At 43.9% G+C, this 14,975-nt stretch overlaps 1 protein-coding gene across 3 annotated transcripts in view; it reads right to left on the reverse strand.

Annotated features, from left to right (window-relative positions):
* GLS (glutaminase) overlaps positions 1-1,585 on the reverse strand; it is a 90,559-nt gene extending 88,974 nt beyond the window's left edge. For all 3 annotated transcript variants that reach the window (XM_061608199.1, XM_061608200.1, XM_061608201.1), the window contains exon 1: positions 1,140-1,585. In XM_061608199.1, coding sequence (XP_061464183.1) covers positions 1,140-1,486 — 347 coding nt within the window. In that variant the 5' untranslated portion in view covers positions 1,487-1,585. The remainder of the gene's footprint in view (positions 1-1,139) is intronic.
* Positions 1,586-14,975: the final 13,390 nt, after the last annotated feature.

A 14,975-nucleotide genomic window follows, 5' to 3' on the forward strand; every position in this document is an offset into this window, starting at 1 on the left:
TGTAAAGGATGACAAAGTAGCCAGTGTAGCATTTCTTCACAGGCAAATTTCCCTGAATTCATCCTCTCTTGCACTCTGTATAGTGATAACGCCTTGCATAGGGGGGTGGAGAGAGTACAGCACAGTTAATCACAGCCTGATCAAATCTAAATACATCACAAATGCTACATACAAGTGTTCACTTTTATACATATTTACTAATCCAAGACCCACCCAATAGAAAAGCAGTTCCCCTTATTCCATAAGCACATTCCAGAAACTGAAACCGAGACCTTTTGCATGCAAAGCATGTGCACTATCATGAGTTACACCCCTTCCCCAAAAAGGATGATAGATCATGCTTCTATAGCTAGGATACAACCCTAAATATATACAGTATTTTAGTGGGACTTACTTCTGAGTAAGCATGCACAGGAATGCTGTCACTCACCTTTAAGACTGTAGCTAAGAAGCATTAAAGACATAACCAGCCAACATCAACACACTCTAAATACCCACATGCTTCCCACGTGAATAGCAGCAGTGTCTAAGGTAGCAGGGCTCAGGCTTAACAGGAAGAGTCTAAATGTCTGACCCACTGTTCTGGAGTACTTGGATGCCCAAGAGTTGACTGGAATTACTCAATAATGCAGAAAACCAGCCAGCACATGTTCAGAGACACCTTCGAACCATCATTACTTTACTATTTCCGAAACCAAGGCCTTGGCACCCAGTCCCACGGCCGAGCCTGGGAAGTCATACCCCCGCCCTACGTTGACTGTAAAATGCCTGTTCCTCCAATTCCATAGGAAAAGTAAACGTCAAGAGGAAGGAGGATGGTGGGAGGGAAAACGAGCCCCAACTATACGCCCCTCTCGCCACAAAAGGCCTCCGGGGGAGTCCTAGTTTTAACTTTCATTTTCTTTCCTTAGAAAACCTGTACCAATTTAAAAGGGGTGGAGGTCTGAAGACCCGAAATCTGGGGACTGTCCCATCCTGACATACCACTCCCTATCACGTGTCAGGGGCAGGAGAGAAGGAAGGAAAGAATCAAGAAAGCAGAGGCAGGCAAGCAAGCTGGCGCCTCCCAGTCAGGAGCATCTTTCCCCTCTCTCCCTTTCAGCGTGGCCTTGCATCCCCAACCCATTGCCGCCACTCACTTTTCCCCCAAGCCGCCTGCTTCTTTGCTGTGGCTGTTATTGGTAGCTGCCGGGGCGGGCTTTTCCGTGGATGGAGCCGCCTGCTCCTGCAGCTGCTGCTGCGGAGGGCCCTTGCCCGCTCCCTCCAGGATCTCCTCTGACGGGGTACATAAGGAGCGTGCGCCGCTGCCGCCTGGCGCTAGCCGTATGGGTGGACGGCAGCCGGCCACGGCGGGCAAAGCGAGATGCAGCCGCCTCAGCACCGGACGATGGCAACAGCCAAATCCGCCACCGCCAACGGCCACCGCGCCGCTCTGGCTGAACCGCAGCAGATCCCTCAGCAACGCAGGGCTCCGGACCCGCATCATTCTGCGCCGCTCGGCCTCTTTCCCTCGGCGGAAAGGAGAGAGAGTGCCCCAGCCACCGCCAGCCGACCGCGCTTTGCTCACACACCCAGCGGGCCCCGCCTCAGAACCCACCTCATTGGGCGGTGGCTGCCGTAACCGTCAAGCGCTTTCGGCGATCATTGGTCCAGCCTGCACGTCAATTTTAAAGTCTTCTCTGCCACCCCTCTTCTGCCTCTCCCCTTCAGCAGACTAGAAGATGTGGCGCACTTGGAGCTGGGCCTGCAGAGCAAAAGGGAAGCGCGGAGGGGGGAGAAAGCAATGCAGAAATAGACTCAAACTCGGAGTTGCCGCCTTTTCCAGCCCTAAGAACACTCGAACATTTGAAACGTATATACACAATTAAAACTTAAAATTACAACTTTTTTTTTTTTTTAAAGAGCCTTGGGCCTGAGGTGAATAAAAATGTTTAATAACGTTCCTGGCTCCCACTTCGGTAAATGAGGGAGAAAATAGCAAGAAGATTGACAGGAGATTATAAAAGGGCAGCAGAGCTTCAGCAAAGAAAACCACAGAGACTAACTAAGACTGACAGCTGGACGGTGCTGCCAGGAATCCCTGATGATGCGGACTGCCCCCTAATTCGTTACTGTCTACAATAGCTGAAAGATCCTAAAACTTAAGCCGTTCCCCCCTCCCCCCACAAAATGGATATATTCTAGACTAGAGACAAATCTCAGAAGGGAACACAGGAGTCCTGTTAGTTTGTTACAAAGGCACCACAGGGGGGGAAAGGGAGGTTGTGGCACTTTTTAAAAACAGAAGTAGCCAAAGTGGTTAAGCAAGTGGCTGCAAGCAACTCCCAGCCACGGATGGCCAATGCTCAGGGATGATGAGAGTTACAACATCTGGACAGCATCACGATGGCTACCCCCGTTATAAAGTTGTTATGCTGACAGAAGCTTTCGAGAGCTTACACCACAATAATGTTAGTCCTCAATTCAATAATGTGCTAGTTTTTAAGTAACCCAAAACTCTTTTCTGGGTATCCTTTGGACATCACCTTATTTTATTGATTTGTATCTCAATAATAGGGTAGGCTGAGTGACGCCCCAAGACTGGGATGTAATGTGAGAGAGCATCTCTGGCCGAAAAGGGAGTACCAGAGGAGGAGTGCCAAGAGAGAGGCCCAAACAGGAAGTTAGGGAGGGCGATCGGCCAATGTGTGGACAAATGGACTGGAAAATCGTGTGGGCAGACGGACACGTAGCTATAGGATTCAGTAAAAATAGTAAAATTAAATTGAATTCATGGAAACTTTAGCCCAAAAGTCCTAATGAAATTTTAGCCTTAGCGTCATCGTGCCCGCTTTTCTTCTGCCCACCCCTTCCCCCCCAGCTCAGACATTTTGGACATTCTCGTTTCTACTGGTTAACAGTTCTCGTTTCAACACTCGTTCTCTCTCTCTTTCTGGAAGTTTGAACAAAACCCAGATGCCTTGAGTGAATTACCCAGCCGAGGGAGCCGAGAGAGGAGACAGCAGCGCTCGGAACACCGACATTCTCATATTTAATATTTTGTTTTAAAACGGAAGCGATGAAGGTTTTTTTTAAAAAAAAATACTGAGAGTTTGATAAAACGGGATAGAAATATACACGAAAATACATGTAAAACATATACAACAAACGTTTTAGAATCTGTCCAACTTTTCTGTGGAATTTTGTGGTGTTCACTAAAATAGGCCTTTCTGTCATGAAATGGAGGTCCCTTGTTTAAAAGATCGAAACTAGGGAAACCAGTCTGACGGCCAATAAAATGGCCATTTAGCATCTTTTAACAAGACTTAGTATCAGAAACAGTTAAAAGTGTTCCTGAAGGTGTTGATTTGAGCACATATTACACATGTAGCACTTTCTATTTCTGACTCGTTTAAAATGTGTTAGAAATGGACGAAATAGCTGTAATGTCACGCTATAGTTACCATGGCTACAAGTTACATGACATACCAAATGTGCTGCCACCTTCTGGGAAAAAGGAGGAACCTAACTTGATAGATACAAACATAACAGTAATTTATAACATAGTCGTAATGAGCTATTAACAATTAATACATTTTGGTCAAAAACTCTTGAATACCCAAATTACTGAAAATATGAGGGGCTAATAATGCAAAAAAATTGTCAATGGTTATTTATAGATAATCTAGTCATTTACAGATCGATAAGATCCATATTCATTAAATATTCATTAAATATACAAAATCATAATCCTGATGGCCTATAGGAGTAATAGTGTGTTAAGTCTTTCACTTCAAGCCCCTGAAGAGTTTCTCTTGTTAAAACTCCAATAATTGTTTGCAAAGTTAGTTTTTGTTTCCAATGTGTGCTTTTTAAAAGCCTAAAGTAGCAAGAAGATGACATCTGTCCAAGTTTATTTAAAAGCTCTGAAACTGGTCGACTGATTTGCACAAAGGCAAAGGCACCAGCATTTTAAAGACCATGTACAGGCAATACTTTTAAGAAAAGTTGCTCATTGTCCTTGACATTCAAACAGCAAGGTTTCTCACAGTGCAGTCCAATACATGCCTACTAGGAAGTAAGTCCCATTAACTTCTGTGAATAGCAGTGGTAGGGAACTTCAGGCATGGGCCTCTCTATCTGGCCCTCAGAACTCTTCTCAGGCCACACCCCTATCCTCAGGCTACATTCCTCAATGACCCTGCTGTGCACTCTCCTGAAGTGCTTTTTCCTGTCTGGAATGTGTCCTTGAACAGTGCTAATGCCTCTTGCTTGCATTGATGGAGGATAGAGACAGGTGCGGGGGGTGTATATAGACATCTCTGATTTGTACAGTCCAAAGGTAAGAGTCACACCTGTTGCTCCACCCACTGTTGTCTCTGGCCCAGTCTATCACTGACATGACACACCACCACCCCTTAGGTTGCCCATGAGGGAATGCAGCACTCTGGTTGAAAAAAAAGTTCCTTACGTCTGATGTATAGGATTACAATCTCAGTTACACTTTTATAGCAACTTGCATGGGCCAGAACTGCCTGTCCTCTCTGACATCAGGGCAGCTAAGCTAAGGACAGCAAGATTACCTTGAAATTCAAACAGTAAGTCTCTCACAGTGCAGTCCTATATATGTCTATTCAGAAGTAAGTCCCACTGTATTCTATGGACTTACTCCCAGGTAAGTGTGCATAGGATTACAACCTCAATTATATTGCTGTGGCCAGTTGCATGGACCAATGTTGTCTGTCTTCTCTGATATCAGGGCAGTTAAGTGGCTAGAGTGTTGGACCAGGACCGGGGACACCAGGCTTCACATCCCCACTCGGCCATGAAGCTCACTAGGTGACCTTGCGCCAGTCTCATGTCTAACCTACCTCACAGTGTTGTTGTGAGGATAAAATGAGGAGGGGGAGAATCATGTATGCCACCTTGAGCTCCTTGGAGGAAATAATAATAATAATAATAGCTAGAGGGCTATGATGACATTTCTTATAGGTGGTGAAATCTGACTACATCACCTAGTTGCTTCCAGGTGGCATTCATTGTCCAGTTGTGAACCTGTCGTGCAGGACCCCAACCCACATTCCACCTCTATAAAGTTAAGTTAGACAAGATGAATGTTGATGTGGCCAAGCTGAGCTGGGACTGAAACAAAGAGCTGGAACACCCTATTCATGAGAGACAGTGACAGGTTGCACTGGCCTCTAAGCTAACAACAACAACAACAGTTTTTTAGCATATTGGATTCCCCACCATCTCTTCCAAAAATGCATTTCATCAATAGACTCTTGTTGGTCCTGTGGAACATCATGGCAGTGCTGAAACACTTGATCTGGTCCTGTCCTATGGTGACACCGTTTTGATCAGAGGTCATCATCCACATTAATGTAGATTGTTTATTAGAGGCCCGCTGTAATCAGTTTGCCGATCACTTCCAGAATAAGATCTCATGTATCCGCCAGGACCTAGACTCTCAAGTTATAGCAGTAGATCCTAGTGAGATGTCCGGAGCACGCTCTTGTCCTGTTTTGTTGGATGAGCTTCAGTTGGTTCAACTCGAGGACGTGGACAAGGTGCTTGGACAGGTACGTGCAACCACTTCGGTACTGGATCCTTGCTCCTCCTGGCTGATAAAAACTAGTAGGAATGGAACAGGTAGCTGGGCCAAGGAAGTGATAAATGCCTCTTTACGAGAGGGAGTGGTCCCGGGCTGTCTGAAAGAGGCAGTGGTGAGACCACTCCTGAAAAAGCCTTCCTTGGACCCAGACAATTTTAACAGCTACAGGCCAGTGGCGAATGTTCCATTCCTGGGCAAGGTCTTGGAACGGGTGGTTGCTGGCCAGCTCCAGGCGCTATTGGATGAAACTGATTATCTAGATCCATTTCAATCGGGTTTTAGGCCCGGTTTTGGCACTGAGACAGCCTTGGTCGCCCTGTACGATGACCTATGTCGGGAAAGAGACAGAGGGAGTGTAACTCTGTTGACTCTCCTTGATCTCTCAGTGGCTTTTGATACCATCGACCATGGTATCCTTCTGGAGAGGCTCGCGGAGTTGGGAGTTGGAGGTACTGCTTGGCAGTGGTTCCACTCCTACTTGGCGGGTCGTCTCCAGAAGGTAGTGCTTGGGGAACATTGCTCGACACCGCGGGCTCTCCAATATGGGGTCCCTCAGGGGTCAGTTTTGTCCCCCCTGCTTTTTAATATCTACATGAAGCCGTTGGGAGAGGTCATCAGGAGTTTTGGAGTGCGTTGTCATCAGTATGCTGATGACACGCAGCTCTACTTCTCCTTTTCATCTTCTTCAGGTGAGGCTGTCGATTTGCTGAACCGTTGCCTGGCCTCGACAATGGACTGGATGAGAGTTAACAAACTGAAGCTCAATCCAGACAAGACTGAGATGCTGTTGGTGGACGGGTTCTCTGATCGGATGGTGGATATATACCCTGTCCTGGACAGGGTTACACTCCCCCTAAAGGACCGGGTTCGTAGTCTGGGAGTCTTTTTAGACTCTTCCCTCTCACTTGAGGCTCAAGTAGCCTCGGTGGTTAGGAATGCGTTTTACCAACTTCGGTTGGTAGCCCAGCTATGTCCCTATTTGAGTAAAGAGGACCTTACATCAGTGGTACATGCTCTGGTAACCTCACGTTTGGATTACTGCAATGCGCTTTACGTAGGGCTACCTTTGAAGACAGTTCGGAAGCTACAACTAGTGCAAAATGCGGCGGCCAGATTGCTGACAAGGACCAAGCGGTCCGAGCATATAACACCTGTTCTGGCCAGCTTGCACTGGTTGCCAATATGTTTCCGGGCTAGATTCAAAGTGTTGGTATTAACCTATAAAGCCTTATACGGTGCGGGACCACGATACCTTGCGGAACGCCTCTTCCGATATGAACCGGCCCGTGCACTACATTCTGCTACGAAGGCCCTCCTCCGGGTTCCAACTCACAGGGAGGCCCGGAGGGTGATGACAAGATCTAGGGCCTTCTCAGTGGTGGCCCCCGAACTATGGAACAGTCTCCCTGAGGAAGTACGCCTGGCGCCGACTCTGCTCTCCTTCCGGCGCCAGGTCAAAACCTTCCTATTCTCTGAAGCATTTTAAGTTACGCTGATTCAGTTTTAAAAATGTTTATTGTATTGGATTGTTGATTGTATTTTAGTATTATTTTGTTATTCATTGTATTTTTATGCTATTTTATGTTCACCGCCCAGGGAGCTATTGCTAGTCGGGCGGTATATAAATTTAATAAATAAAATAAATAAATAAATAAATATGTGGATCTACATATCTCCACATTAATCTGGTCCTGGAAAAATCTCTAGAATTTTAAGATGTTAATATTGTGTTTAATTATATTCTTGCACTGTAGAGTTTGATGGGAGGGCAACCAAATTTGATCCTGTGATGGCCAAGAGGCTACAGTATTATTTTTAATTTTTTAAAATTTATACCCTGCCTTATGGCCAAAAGGCCCTCAAGGTGGCTTACAAGAAAAACACAAACACAGGAATACATCCATAAAACAATACAATTTACAAAATTAAATAACAAATAACATTATTAAAAAACAGCAATTACAAAACTTCCAATGAAAATACAATGTGGTGCAGGTGCCTGGACCAGCAGAAACATCTCAGGCTACCCCCAACAAAGCTGTGGGTTGGTTCTCTCTCTTTCCTTCTATACTTGCAAGTCTGACACCTTCAACTGAACTTCTAATCAGCTTCTCTGATGGCAAAATACAAGTAAGCTTTCCCCACCACCAGCCAGTCCTGCAGAAGCAGGGTGGGTCATGGCCTGGATGTTGTTCCCCATCCCACCGCTGTAGCTGTAATTGACATTGGCGGTCCCCTGCTTGGGAAAAAAATACTGCACCCCAATCACCCAAAGGGTTGGAGGACATCAGTTTTCACAGCATATGAAAAGCAATATTTTATAGGCGACAACAGGCAAGTAGGCACTCAGACATTTAGACCATACAGTAGGGCCCTGCTTCCTGGTGCTTCGCTTCCCAGTGTCCCACTAATGCAGTGGTTTTCATTCCCCATTTTAAAGCCGATTTTGCGGCATTTTGCAGCATTTTCGCATCATTTTCACGCGATGCGCCCCATTATACTCAATGGGGTTCTGCTTTACGGTGATTTCCGCTTCACGGCGGGGGTCCGGAACGGAACCTGCCGTATAAGCGGGGCCCACCTGTACATGGAGCTATTCGCATAAGGTACACAGTCAGTGGGTTTAATCAGATAATGTTTACCACCACCATCTTCTCTCTCTCTCCATTTCCTTTCATTATTGTATTATCCTGCAATTATTATTTTATTCTTGTCTGGTTGTTTTTGTCTTTTATTATTATCTTGTCTAATTGTAATTTTATAAAACCAAAAAAATAACTTTTTAAAAAATAATTGTGAACTTGTATATTAGGGTTGCCAGGTTCATGGCCTGAGACTGATCCTGTATCTTTAGGAGAAGAGAATGTCAGCCAAGTGCAGGTGTTCTTGCCACACTGTAATGAGAAAAACCACAAGGTGGAATTCTCCCTTCCCCCTGCACAACTTTTAAAGATACAAAAGACCTCTTGGAGGCCAGGCCTGGCAACCAATAGGTCCTCTGTATCTTCAAAAGTTGTGCAGGGGGAAGGGAGAATTCCACCTTGTGGTTTTTTTCATTACAGAGTTGCAAGAGCATCTGCACTTGGCTGAATTTCTCTTCTCCTAAAGATACAGGATCAGTCTCAGGCCATGAACCTGGCAACCCTATTGTCTATATATGTGTAACAGAGCTACACACAAAAAGATGTATATTTTCTCATATCAGACAGAAGAGGACTGGAAACAGCAAATCCTCAACAAATTAATATTTATTTTTTCTAAAGGGTTTCAATACTAGATGCTATATAACTATGAAGTTTGAAAAACCACCTGCCTGCAAGACTACAGTCTTTTATTTATTTATTTTAAAGACACATAGTATTAGTATCTGATGTAAAAAGATTTATCACCACACTCACACATAGATGAAATATTTTCATCCTTTGCAGTGACTTCTTTTAGAGTTTTGATTTTGGAGAGTACTTTTTTCTCTTAGATGGACCTCTGTACCTTTAACAGCAGCATTGGATCTCTATTAATTGCTTGACCAGCTGAATTGTTGCCTGCCATGAAGCTACTAAAGGCACAGCAACCTTAGGCAATAGTGTACTGGCAAATTCAGAAGTGCAGGGTCACTTCATGATAGTCACACCACACCTCCTCACAGCCATGTCCCCACACAGCCATACCCTCAGCTAAGATTATACAACCTTCTAAGATTTTACAGTAAAATGAGCTTTCAGTCTCTTACTTTGACTACTTTCCCTTAGTGATGCTTTGCAACAATCAACACAGATCTCTGTGTGTTGCCTTTCAGTTAGATCTTCTATTTTCTATGCACATACATGGGCAAATGTACTACTGTAAGGTAAGGAACTTGCTTTACTGAGTTTCACTTCTTGGTTGCTACACTAAGATTCAGAGTAACTGCATTTGAGCAGAGCTTATGAGTTTCTGGAGGAAATATAAGCATAGAAATTCCTGATCCTAACCTCTGGTGTTGGCAGCCCTCCCTGCACGCACGCACACTCTCTTTGGCATATTTATTTGCATTCAACCTTACCATAGATGACACATACACACATACATATATATCTAGATTATCATTAAAAGCTGAAACACCATCACACACACACTTTCTCTCCCTCTCCCCATTGTACTTTTTCCCTTCTCCTCCTCCTTGCTTTGGGCTGGAGCAAAACCACACATATGCTCCCTCCCCTCCCCTTTTTTGTTGCTGGGTTGAGAATAAGATGCTTGTTAACAAAGAGAAAGCCATGCAGCAAAGAGAGAGAGGGAAAGAGACCCCTTCAGCCCAAGTTTTCACCTCCCCTAACACCTTTTCCACTTTTCCTTGCTTGATTGCTGTCCATCGTCATCACCACACTCCTCAGTCCTTTGCCACACATGCCTACTCCCACAACAATAGACAATCAGCATGAAAGGGGAGTGTGTTAGCTACTGAGAAGAGTCTTCTCAGTGGATGACATGCCTCTTTTCACTCTGATTGGCTCCAATCAGCAGGAAAAGACACTGGAGACAATGGGATCCTGCTGGGACCCTACTCCCCCCAAAAGTAAGGGGTCTAAGAACCTCTGGGACCCTGAATGACTACACACCTGGTGCTGGTGATTGAACCTGGGATCTGAATTTAAAGCAGGCGCTGTACCACTGAGCTACAGCCCTTTCCTACGGCATTCTGTGTCTACTGTACTGTTAGTACAATATCTAAAAAATGAATGTTATAAAAATAAGAAGTTAGCCTAGTGGAATAGAGGGTGCTTTATATCACATGCTACTGAGAGGAGTAAGAGGAAGCAACCTGCAGTACCTGTACACACACACTCACGGTGTTCAGGAATCATATTTAGTCATGGCAGAACAGGCACATTTTCCAGTACACTGAACAACATTTACATACACTCTGTACCTCTACTGTGACTGCCAGTTTAATGTAAATGATAGCACTGTTAGCAAGTTCATCAATGTTTAACTTAACATTTTCATCAATGTTTAACTTAACATTTTAAGTGATGTCCTTACTGAACTTGCTCCTTTTTGTTGAGCACAGAATCTAGGCTTTTAGAAAGCATCTATACAGATATTTCTAACACCTTCACTTTACAGGCGAAGCCTTGCAGAACAATCCTACGCTTAAATTAGACGAGGACCAGAAATACGCCACTGCTACACTGGCAGAACAACTGCTGTACTGAATGTGTGGTCTGGCTAGGAGGGGAGGGGAAAAACTAGAAAAACTCCAAACAGTATATAAAAGGACAGAGAGACCTCCAGAATCCATGGAAGCACTATCAGGGCCCAACAACCAGGATTGTGCTGCCACCTTCATGCCTCTCTCTCTCTCTCTCTCTCTCTCTCTCTCTCTCTCACACACACACACACACACACACACACACACACACACACACAGAGTATACACAATGATGGACACACATTAGGGCTGCCAGGTTCATGGCCTGAGACTGATCCTGTATCTGTAAGAGAAGAGAAAGTCAGCCAAGTGTAGGTGTTCTTGTAACACGGTAATAGGAAAAACCACAAAGTGGAATTCTCCCTTCACCCTGAACAACTTTTAAAGATACAGAAGATCTCTTGGAGGCTGGGCTTGAGATGTGACTTTTAGATGTTAAAATATCCTCTTTTTAGACTTTTATAGTAATCAAGGTGTCTTAGGCTGCAATCCACTACACATTTACCAGGGAGTAAGTCCCACTGAACCCAATGGAGCTGAGTAGATGCATATTGGATTGCACTGTATTTATACCATGGGTTGTATTCAACAAAATCCTATTCAGAGTAGACCCATTGAAATTAATGAATCTAAGTTGGTCAGGTCCATAAATTTCAGTGGGTCTACACTGAGTAAGATTAGCCTTGAATACCACCCATATATCTCTCTAGTTAACATGAGAGAAACTTAACTATTGGGGGGCACAACTTCTATTTTGTGGTGGAAATGTAGCAATGTGACATTTTCATATGCTTCTAGTAATCAGCCTGTCTTGGGTTATACATATTCCAAATTTCAGGTTTCTAATTTGTATGGAAACCTCCACAACTTAATAGGGTACACCACCATACTGTGTCCTATAATTTATGAACAATAAATCCACCCTATTCTATATGACTCCATGCAAAATAATCCTTTGTTCATGTTTACACTTTCATTTCCACAGGGCAAGGGAAACTTTGTTAATCCCTTTGTGGCAAATAACTCTGGATGAAAAGTAGTAAAGGTTGTTCCACTTCAGGTACATCCACCAATAACGGTTTGAGGGAAATTATAAATCCACTCATCAGATTTGCAGGACAGATGTTAGATCAGTAGCAAAAACTAAGGATTATCTTGAAAGCAACATGAAAATTATTGCTTTGCTATTTTAAGCAGTTTGATTGGCTGCACATTTGATGTAGAAAAATGTCTTTCTAAACAGATAAGAAAAGGATATGACATCTTAATCCTTACTGTAGGAGCAAATGATATTCCTCTCAGGAAACTTGAATCTAACTGCCATAGTCAACATATACAGTATCAATGTTAATATAAACTATAGACCCACTGGGCACATAATTTCAACACAAAAGGTTGTTTTTAGCTCGACATACAGAAAATAATATGTTTTTGTTCTGATTACAGCTATAATTACAATTACAATTATTTGTCATTCCAACTCAGATGGGAATAGTTCCTATTCAACAGATTCCCCGGAGGAGAAGGAACAGAAGTGTAAACGGTAACTATGGTAATTTTAACCTAAAAAACATGTAAAAGACAAACACTTGGAGAGCAGCAATCTGATAGCCAGACTGAAATTTGGTACAAAAAGGGAAGGATGAAGAGATCGTAAAATACAAATTATTAACTTAAATATTGTTGCGTGCCACCCCAATCTCCAAGCAGTGAGAGATTTCCAGGGGTCCCTGTGCTTGCCCAGGGTTTGGTTTCCTTGGAAAGAAGGTCAGCAGAGTCTGTGGTGTCTTTATGAAATATGGTTTATGTATTTACACACATTCCAACCTGAGCTTAGGACGGAGTGGTTCAAGGCATCAGCAGTCCAATAGATCTTTCCTTTCCATCAGGCTTACAGGAGGCACCTTAAAACCATGGTGCAGATAGACAGCCTCTGTGCCGCCTTCAGTCCCCAGCCTCTTTCTCTGACTCAACTCCAAACTCAAGCCTGTCCTTGGCCTCAGGAAGGAGGGGCTCTCCTGAGGAGTTTCAATAACAATAGGATCTCCCTGGCCCAGTTAATGGGCACTTGATTAACTCACCTGGCCACTCTATTAGACTAACAAAGGGAGATCAGGCCAGCAGAGCCGATTTCTCACCTCCAGGTGCAGGCTTCCAAATCAGAGGCTGAAGGGGACTCATAGAAATCATCTGTCTCAAACCCATAACACTATTATATAACATTCTTCAATAAGATCCTCTGTGGCGCAGAGTGGTAAGCGGCAGTAACGCAGCCGAAAGCTCTGCTCACGGACGGAGTTCGATTCCAACAGGAGGAGGAAGTCGAATCTCCCGTAAAAGGGGTCGATGTCCACTCAGCCTTCCATCCATCCATGGTCGGTAAAATGAGTACCCAGCTGGGGGGTAAAGAAAGGCCGGGGAAGGAACTGACAATCCCACCCCATATATGCGGTCTGCCTAGTAAACGTTGCAAGATGTCACTCTAAGAGTCGGAAACGACTCGCACTACAAGTGTGGAGACACCTTTACCTTTACCTTAATAAAAAAGAAAAAACAGTTATTTATTTCCCATACAAAATGATTTTACAGACACTAAACAAGCGAAGGTTTTCTACCAGGAATTGTATGGGATCTCAGCATTGCTCCTCCACCATGTCCATAAAGCATCCCCATTGCAGTGGGCAACAGGTGGCTCCAGCTCCTCTCTCTCATTCTCTCACCCCACCCATTTTACAAAAGTCCACTAGCAGCAGATGGTCAGAACATCCCAGACAACAGCAATAACAACAGTGGTGGTAACCCCAATTGTGGAAAGCCCTCCCATTGGAGGCCCAGTTGGTGCCAACAATGTTGTCCTTTAGATGACAAGTCAAGACCTGGCTGTTTGCCCAAGCATTTGAGGTATATTATGCTTCTATACTCTGTTCTGCTGAACAACTGATGTTCTGTATTGCACTATATTGCAGTAGCGGCTGGTGTGTTAGGGTGAATGGGGCACTGTCCCACCACTTGCCTGCCTTCTTACTTATAATCAGTCAGGGAGTGGCTCTGCCGGTTATGCTCTGGTTCCACCTAGTGCTGGTCTTCCTGCCTTACACCCTACCAGTCCTAATTAGCACTAGCCACCACTGGTGTATTATTGGTCATTGTGGTTTTATTGTTTGCTTTAGTTGGCTTGTTACTTGTCCTGAAATTATGTGATATGGGGTGGGCTAGAAATAATTAAATAATAAATAAAGCATCAGCCCTTAGTGTCCACCGGGACATTCATCAATTTCAGCACTCTTTCTCCAGCAGAGATCAGCCAGATGCTTTTTGGATGATAACACGAACAAGACAAGGTGATGAAAAACAGCCCAGTTGATTGTCTGTAGCACCTGGTAATCAGATGACAGATGACTCAACCAACTGCAGATTTTGTTTTATTTCATTTTGTGTTTGCAATATTTGGAGCTTCACAGCAAATGTAAAGGAAAGAACACTCTTGGGTTCTTACCAAATTTGTTGCTTCAGTATCTAGTTGCTCTGAGAAAAACAAGACAGAAAGGATGCATTGGCATCTCTTTCTACTGGAACAGCTTTAGCATCTTTTATCGATTTTCTTTTTTCTATCTAATAATGTCATTATTTTCAGTACTCTCATGGTTGAACCTTTCCTCCATTTTTATATCACTGATCTTACTATTCTTTTGTCATCTTTGCATTACTTTGGTTTCTGCAATCATGTGCTTTTAGGGCTGTCTTCTCAGCTGTCCATGTGCTCCTATTGTGTACCCATTAATGGGCATTTTTCTGCTTCATTTCCTTTACTTGTACTTTCTCTGTCTATTGCTTGTTGGACCACTCATACGTTCTTTTGTTATGATCACTTTTACTGATTATTTACAATATTTGTTTTTGCTTCGCATCTTATCCCTTTGTCAATCACTTTTATTTCTCCCTATTTCTTCTTGGACAACATTTTACTTTCTTCAGCTGAATTGCTCAGAAATTATTTTTTCCTCCTTCAGCTTCTTTTCTAGTTCCTTCTGTTTCTATTTCTGTTTCTGTATGTCACACGTCAGAAATCTTGAGTTTGACATTAGTAGGGTATCCAGCTTCTGTGTCCTGTCAATGCAAGGATTTCCACTTCCCCAATGGGACTTTTCCCCCTCTCCCCCCCCCATGTGCACCCATGCCCTTCCCAAATCT

The sequence above is a fragment of the Rhineura floridana genome, chromosome 2 (assembly GCF_030035675.1).
Source record: "Rhineura floridana isolate rRhiFlo1 chromosome 2, rRhiFlo1.hap2, whole genome shotgun sequence".
NCBI classification, from domain to species: domain Eukaryota; kingdom Metazoa; phylum Chordata; class Lepidosauria; order Squamata; family Rhineuridae; genus Rhineura; species Rhineura floridana.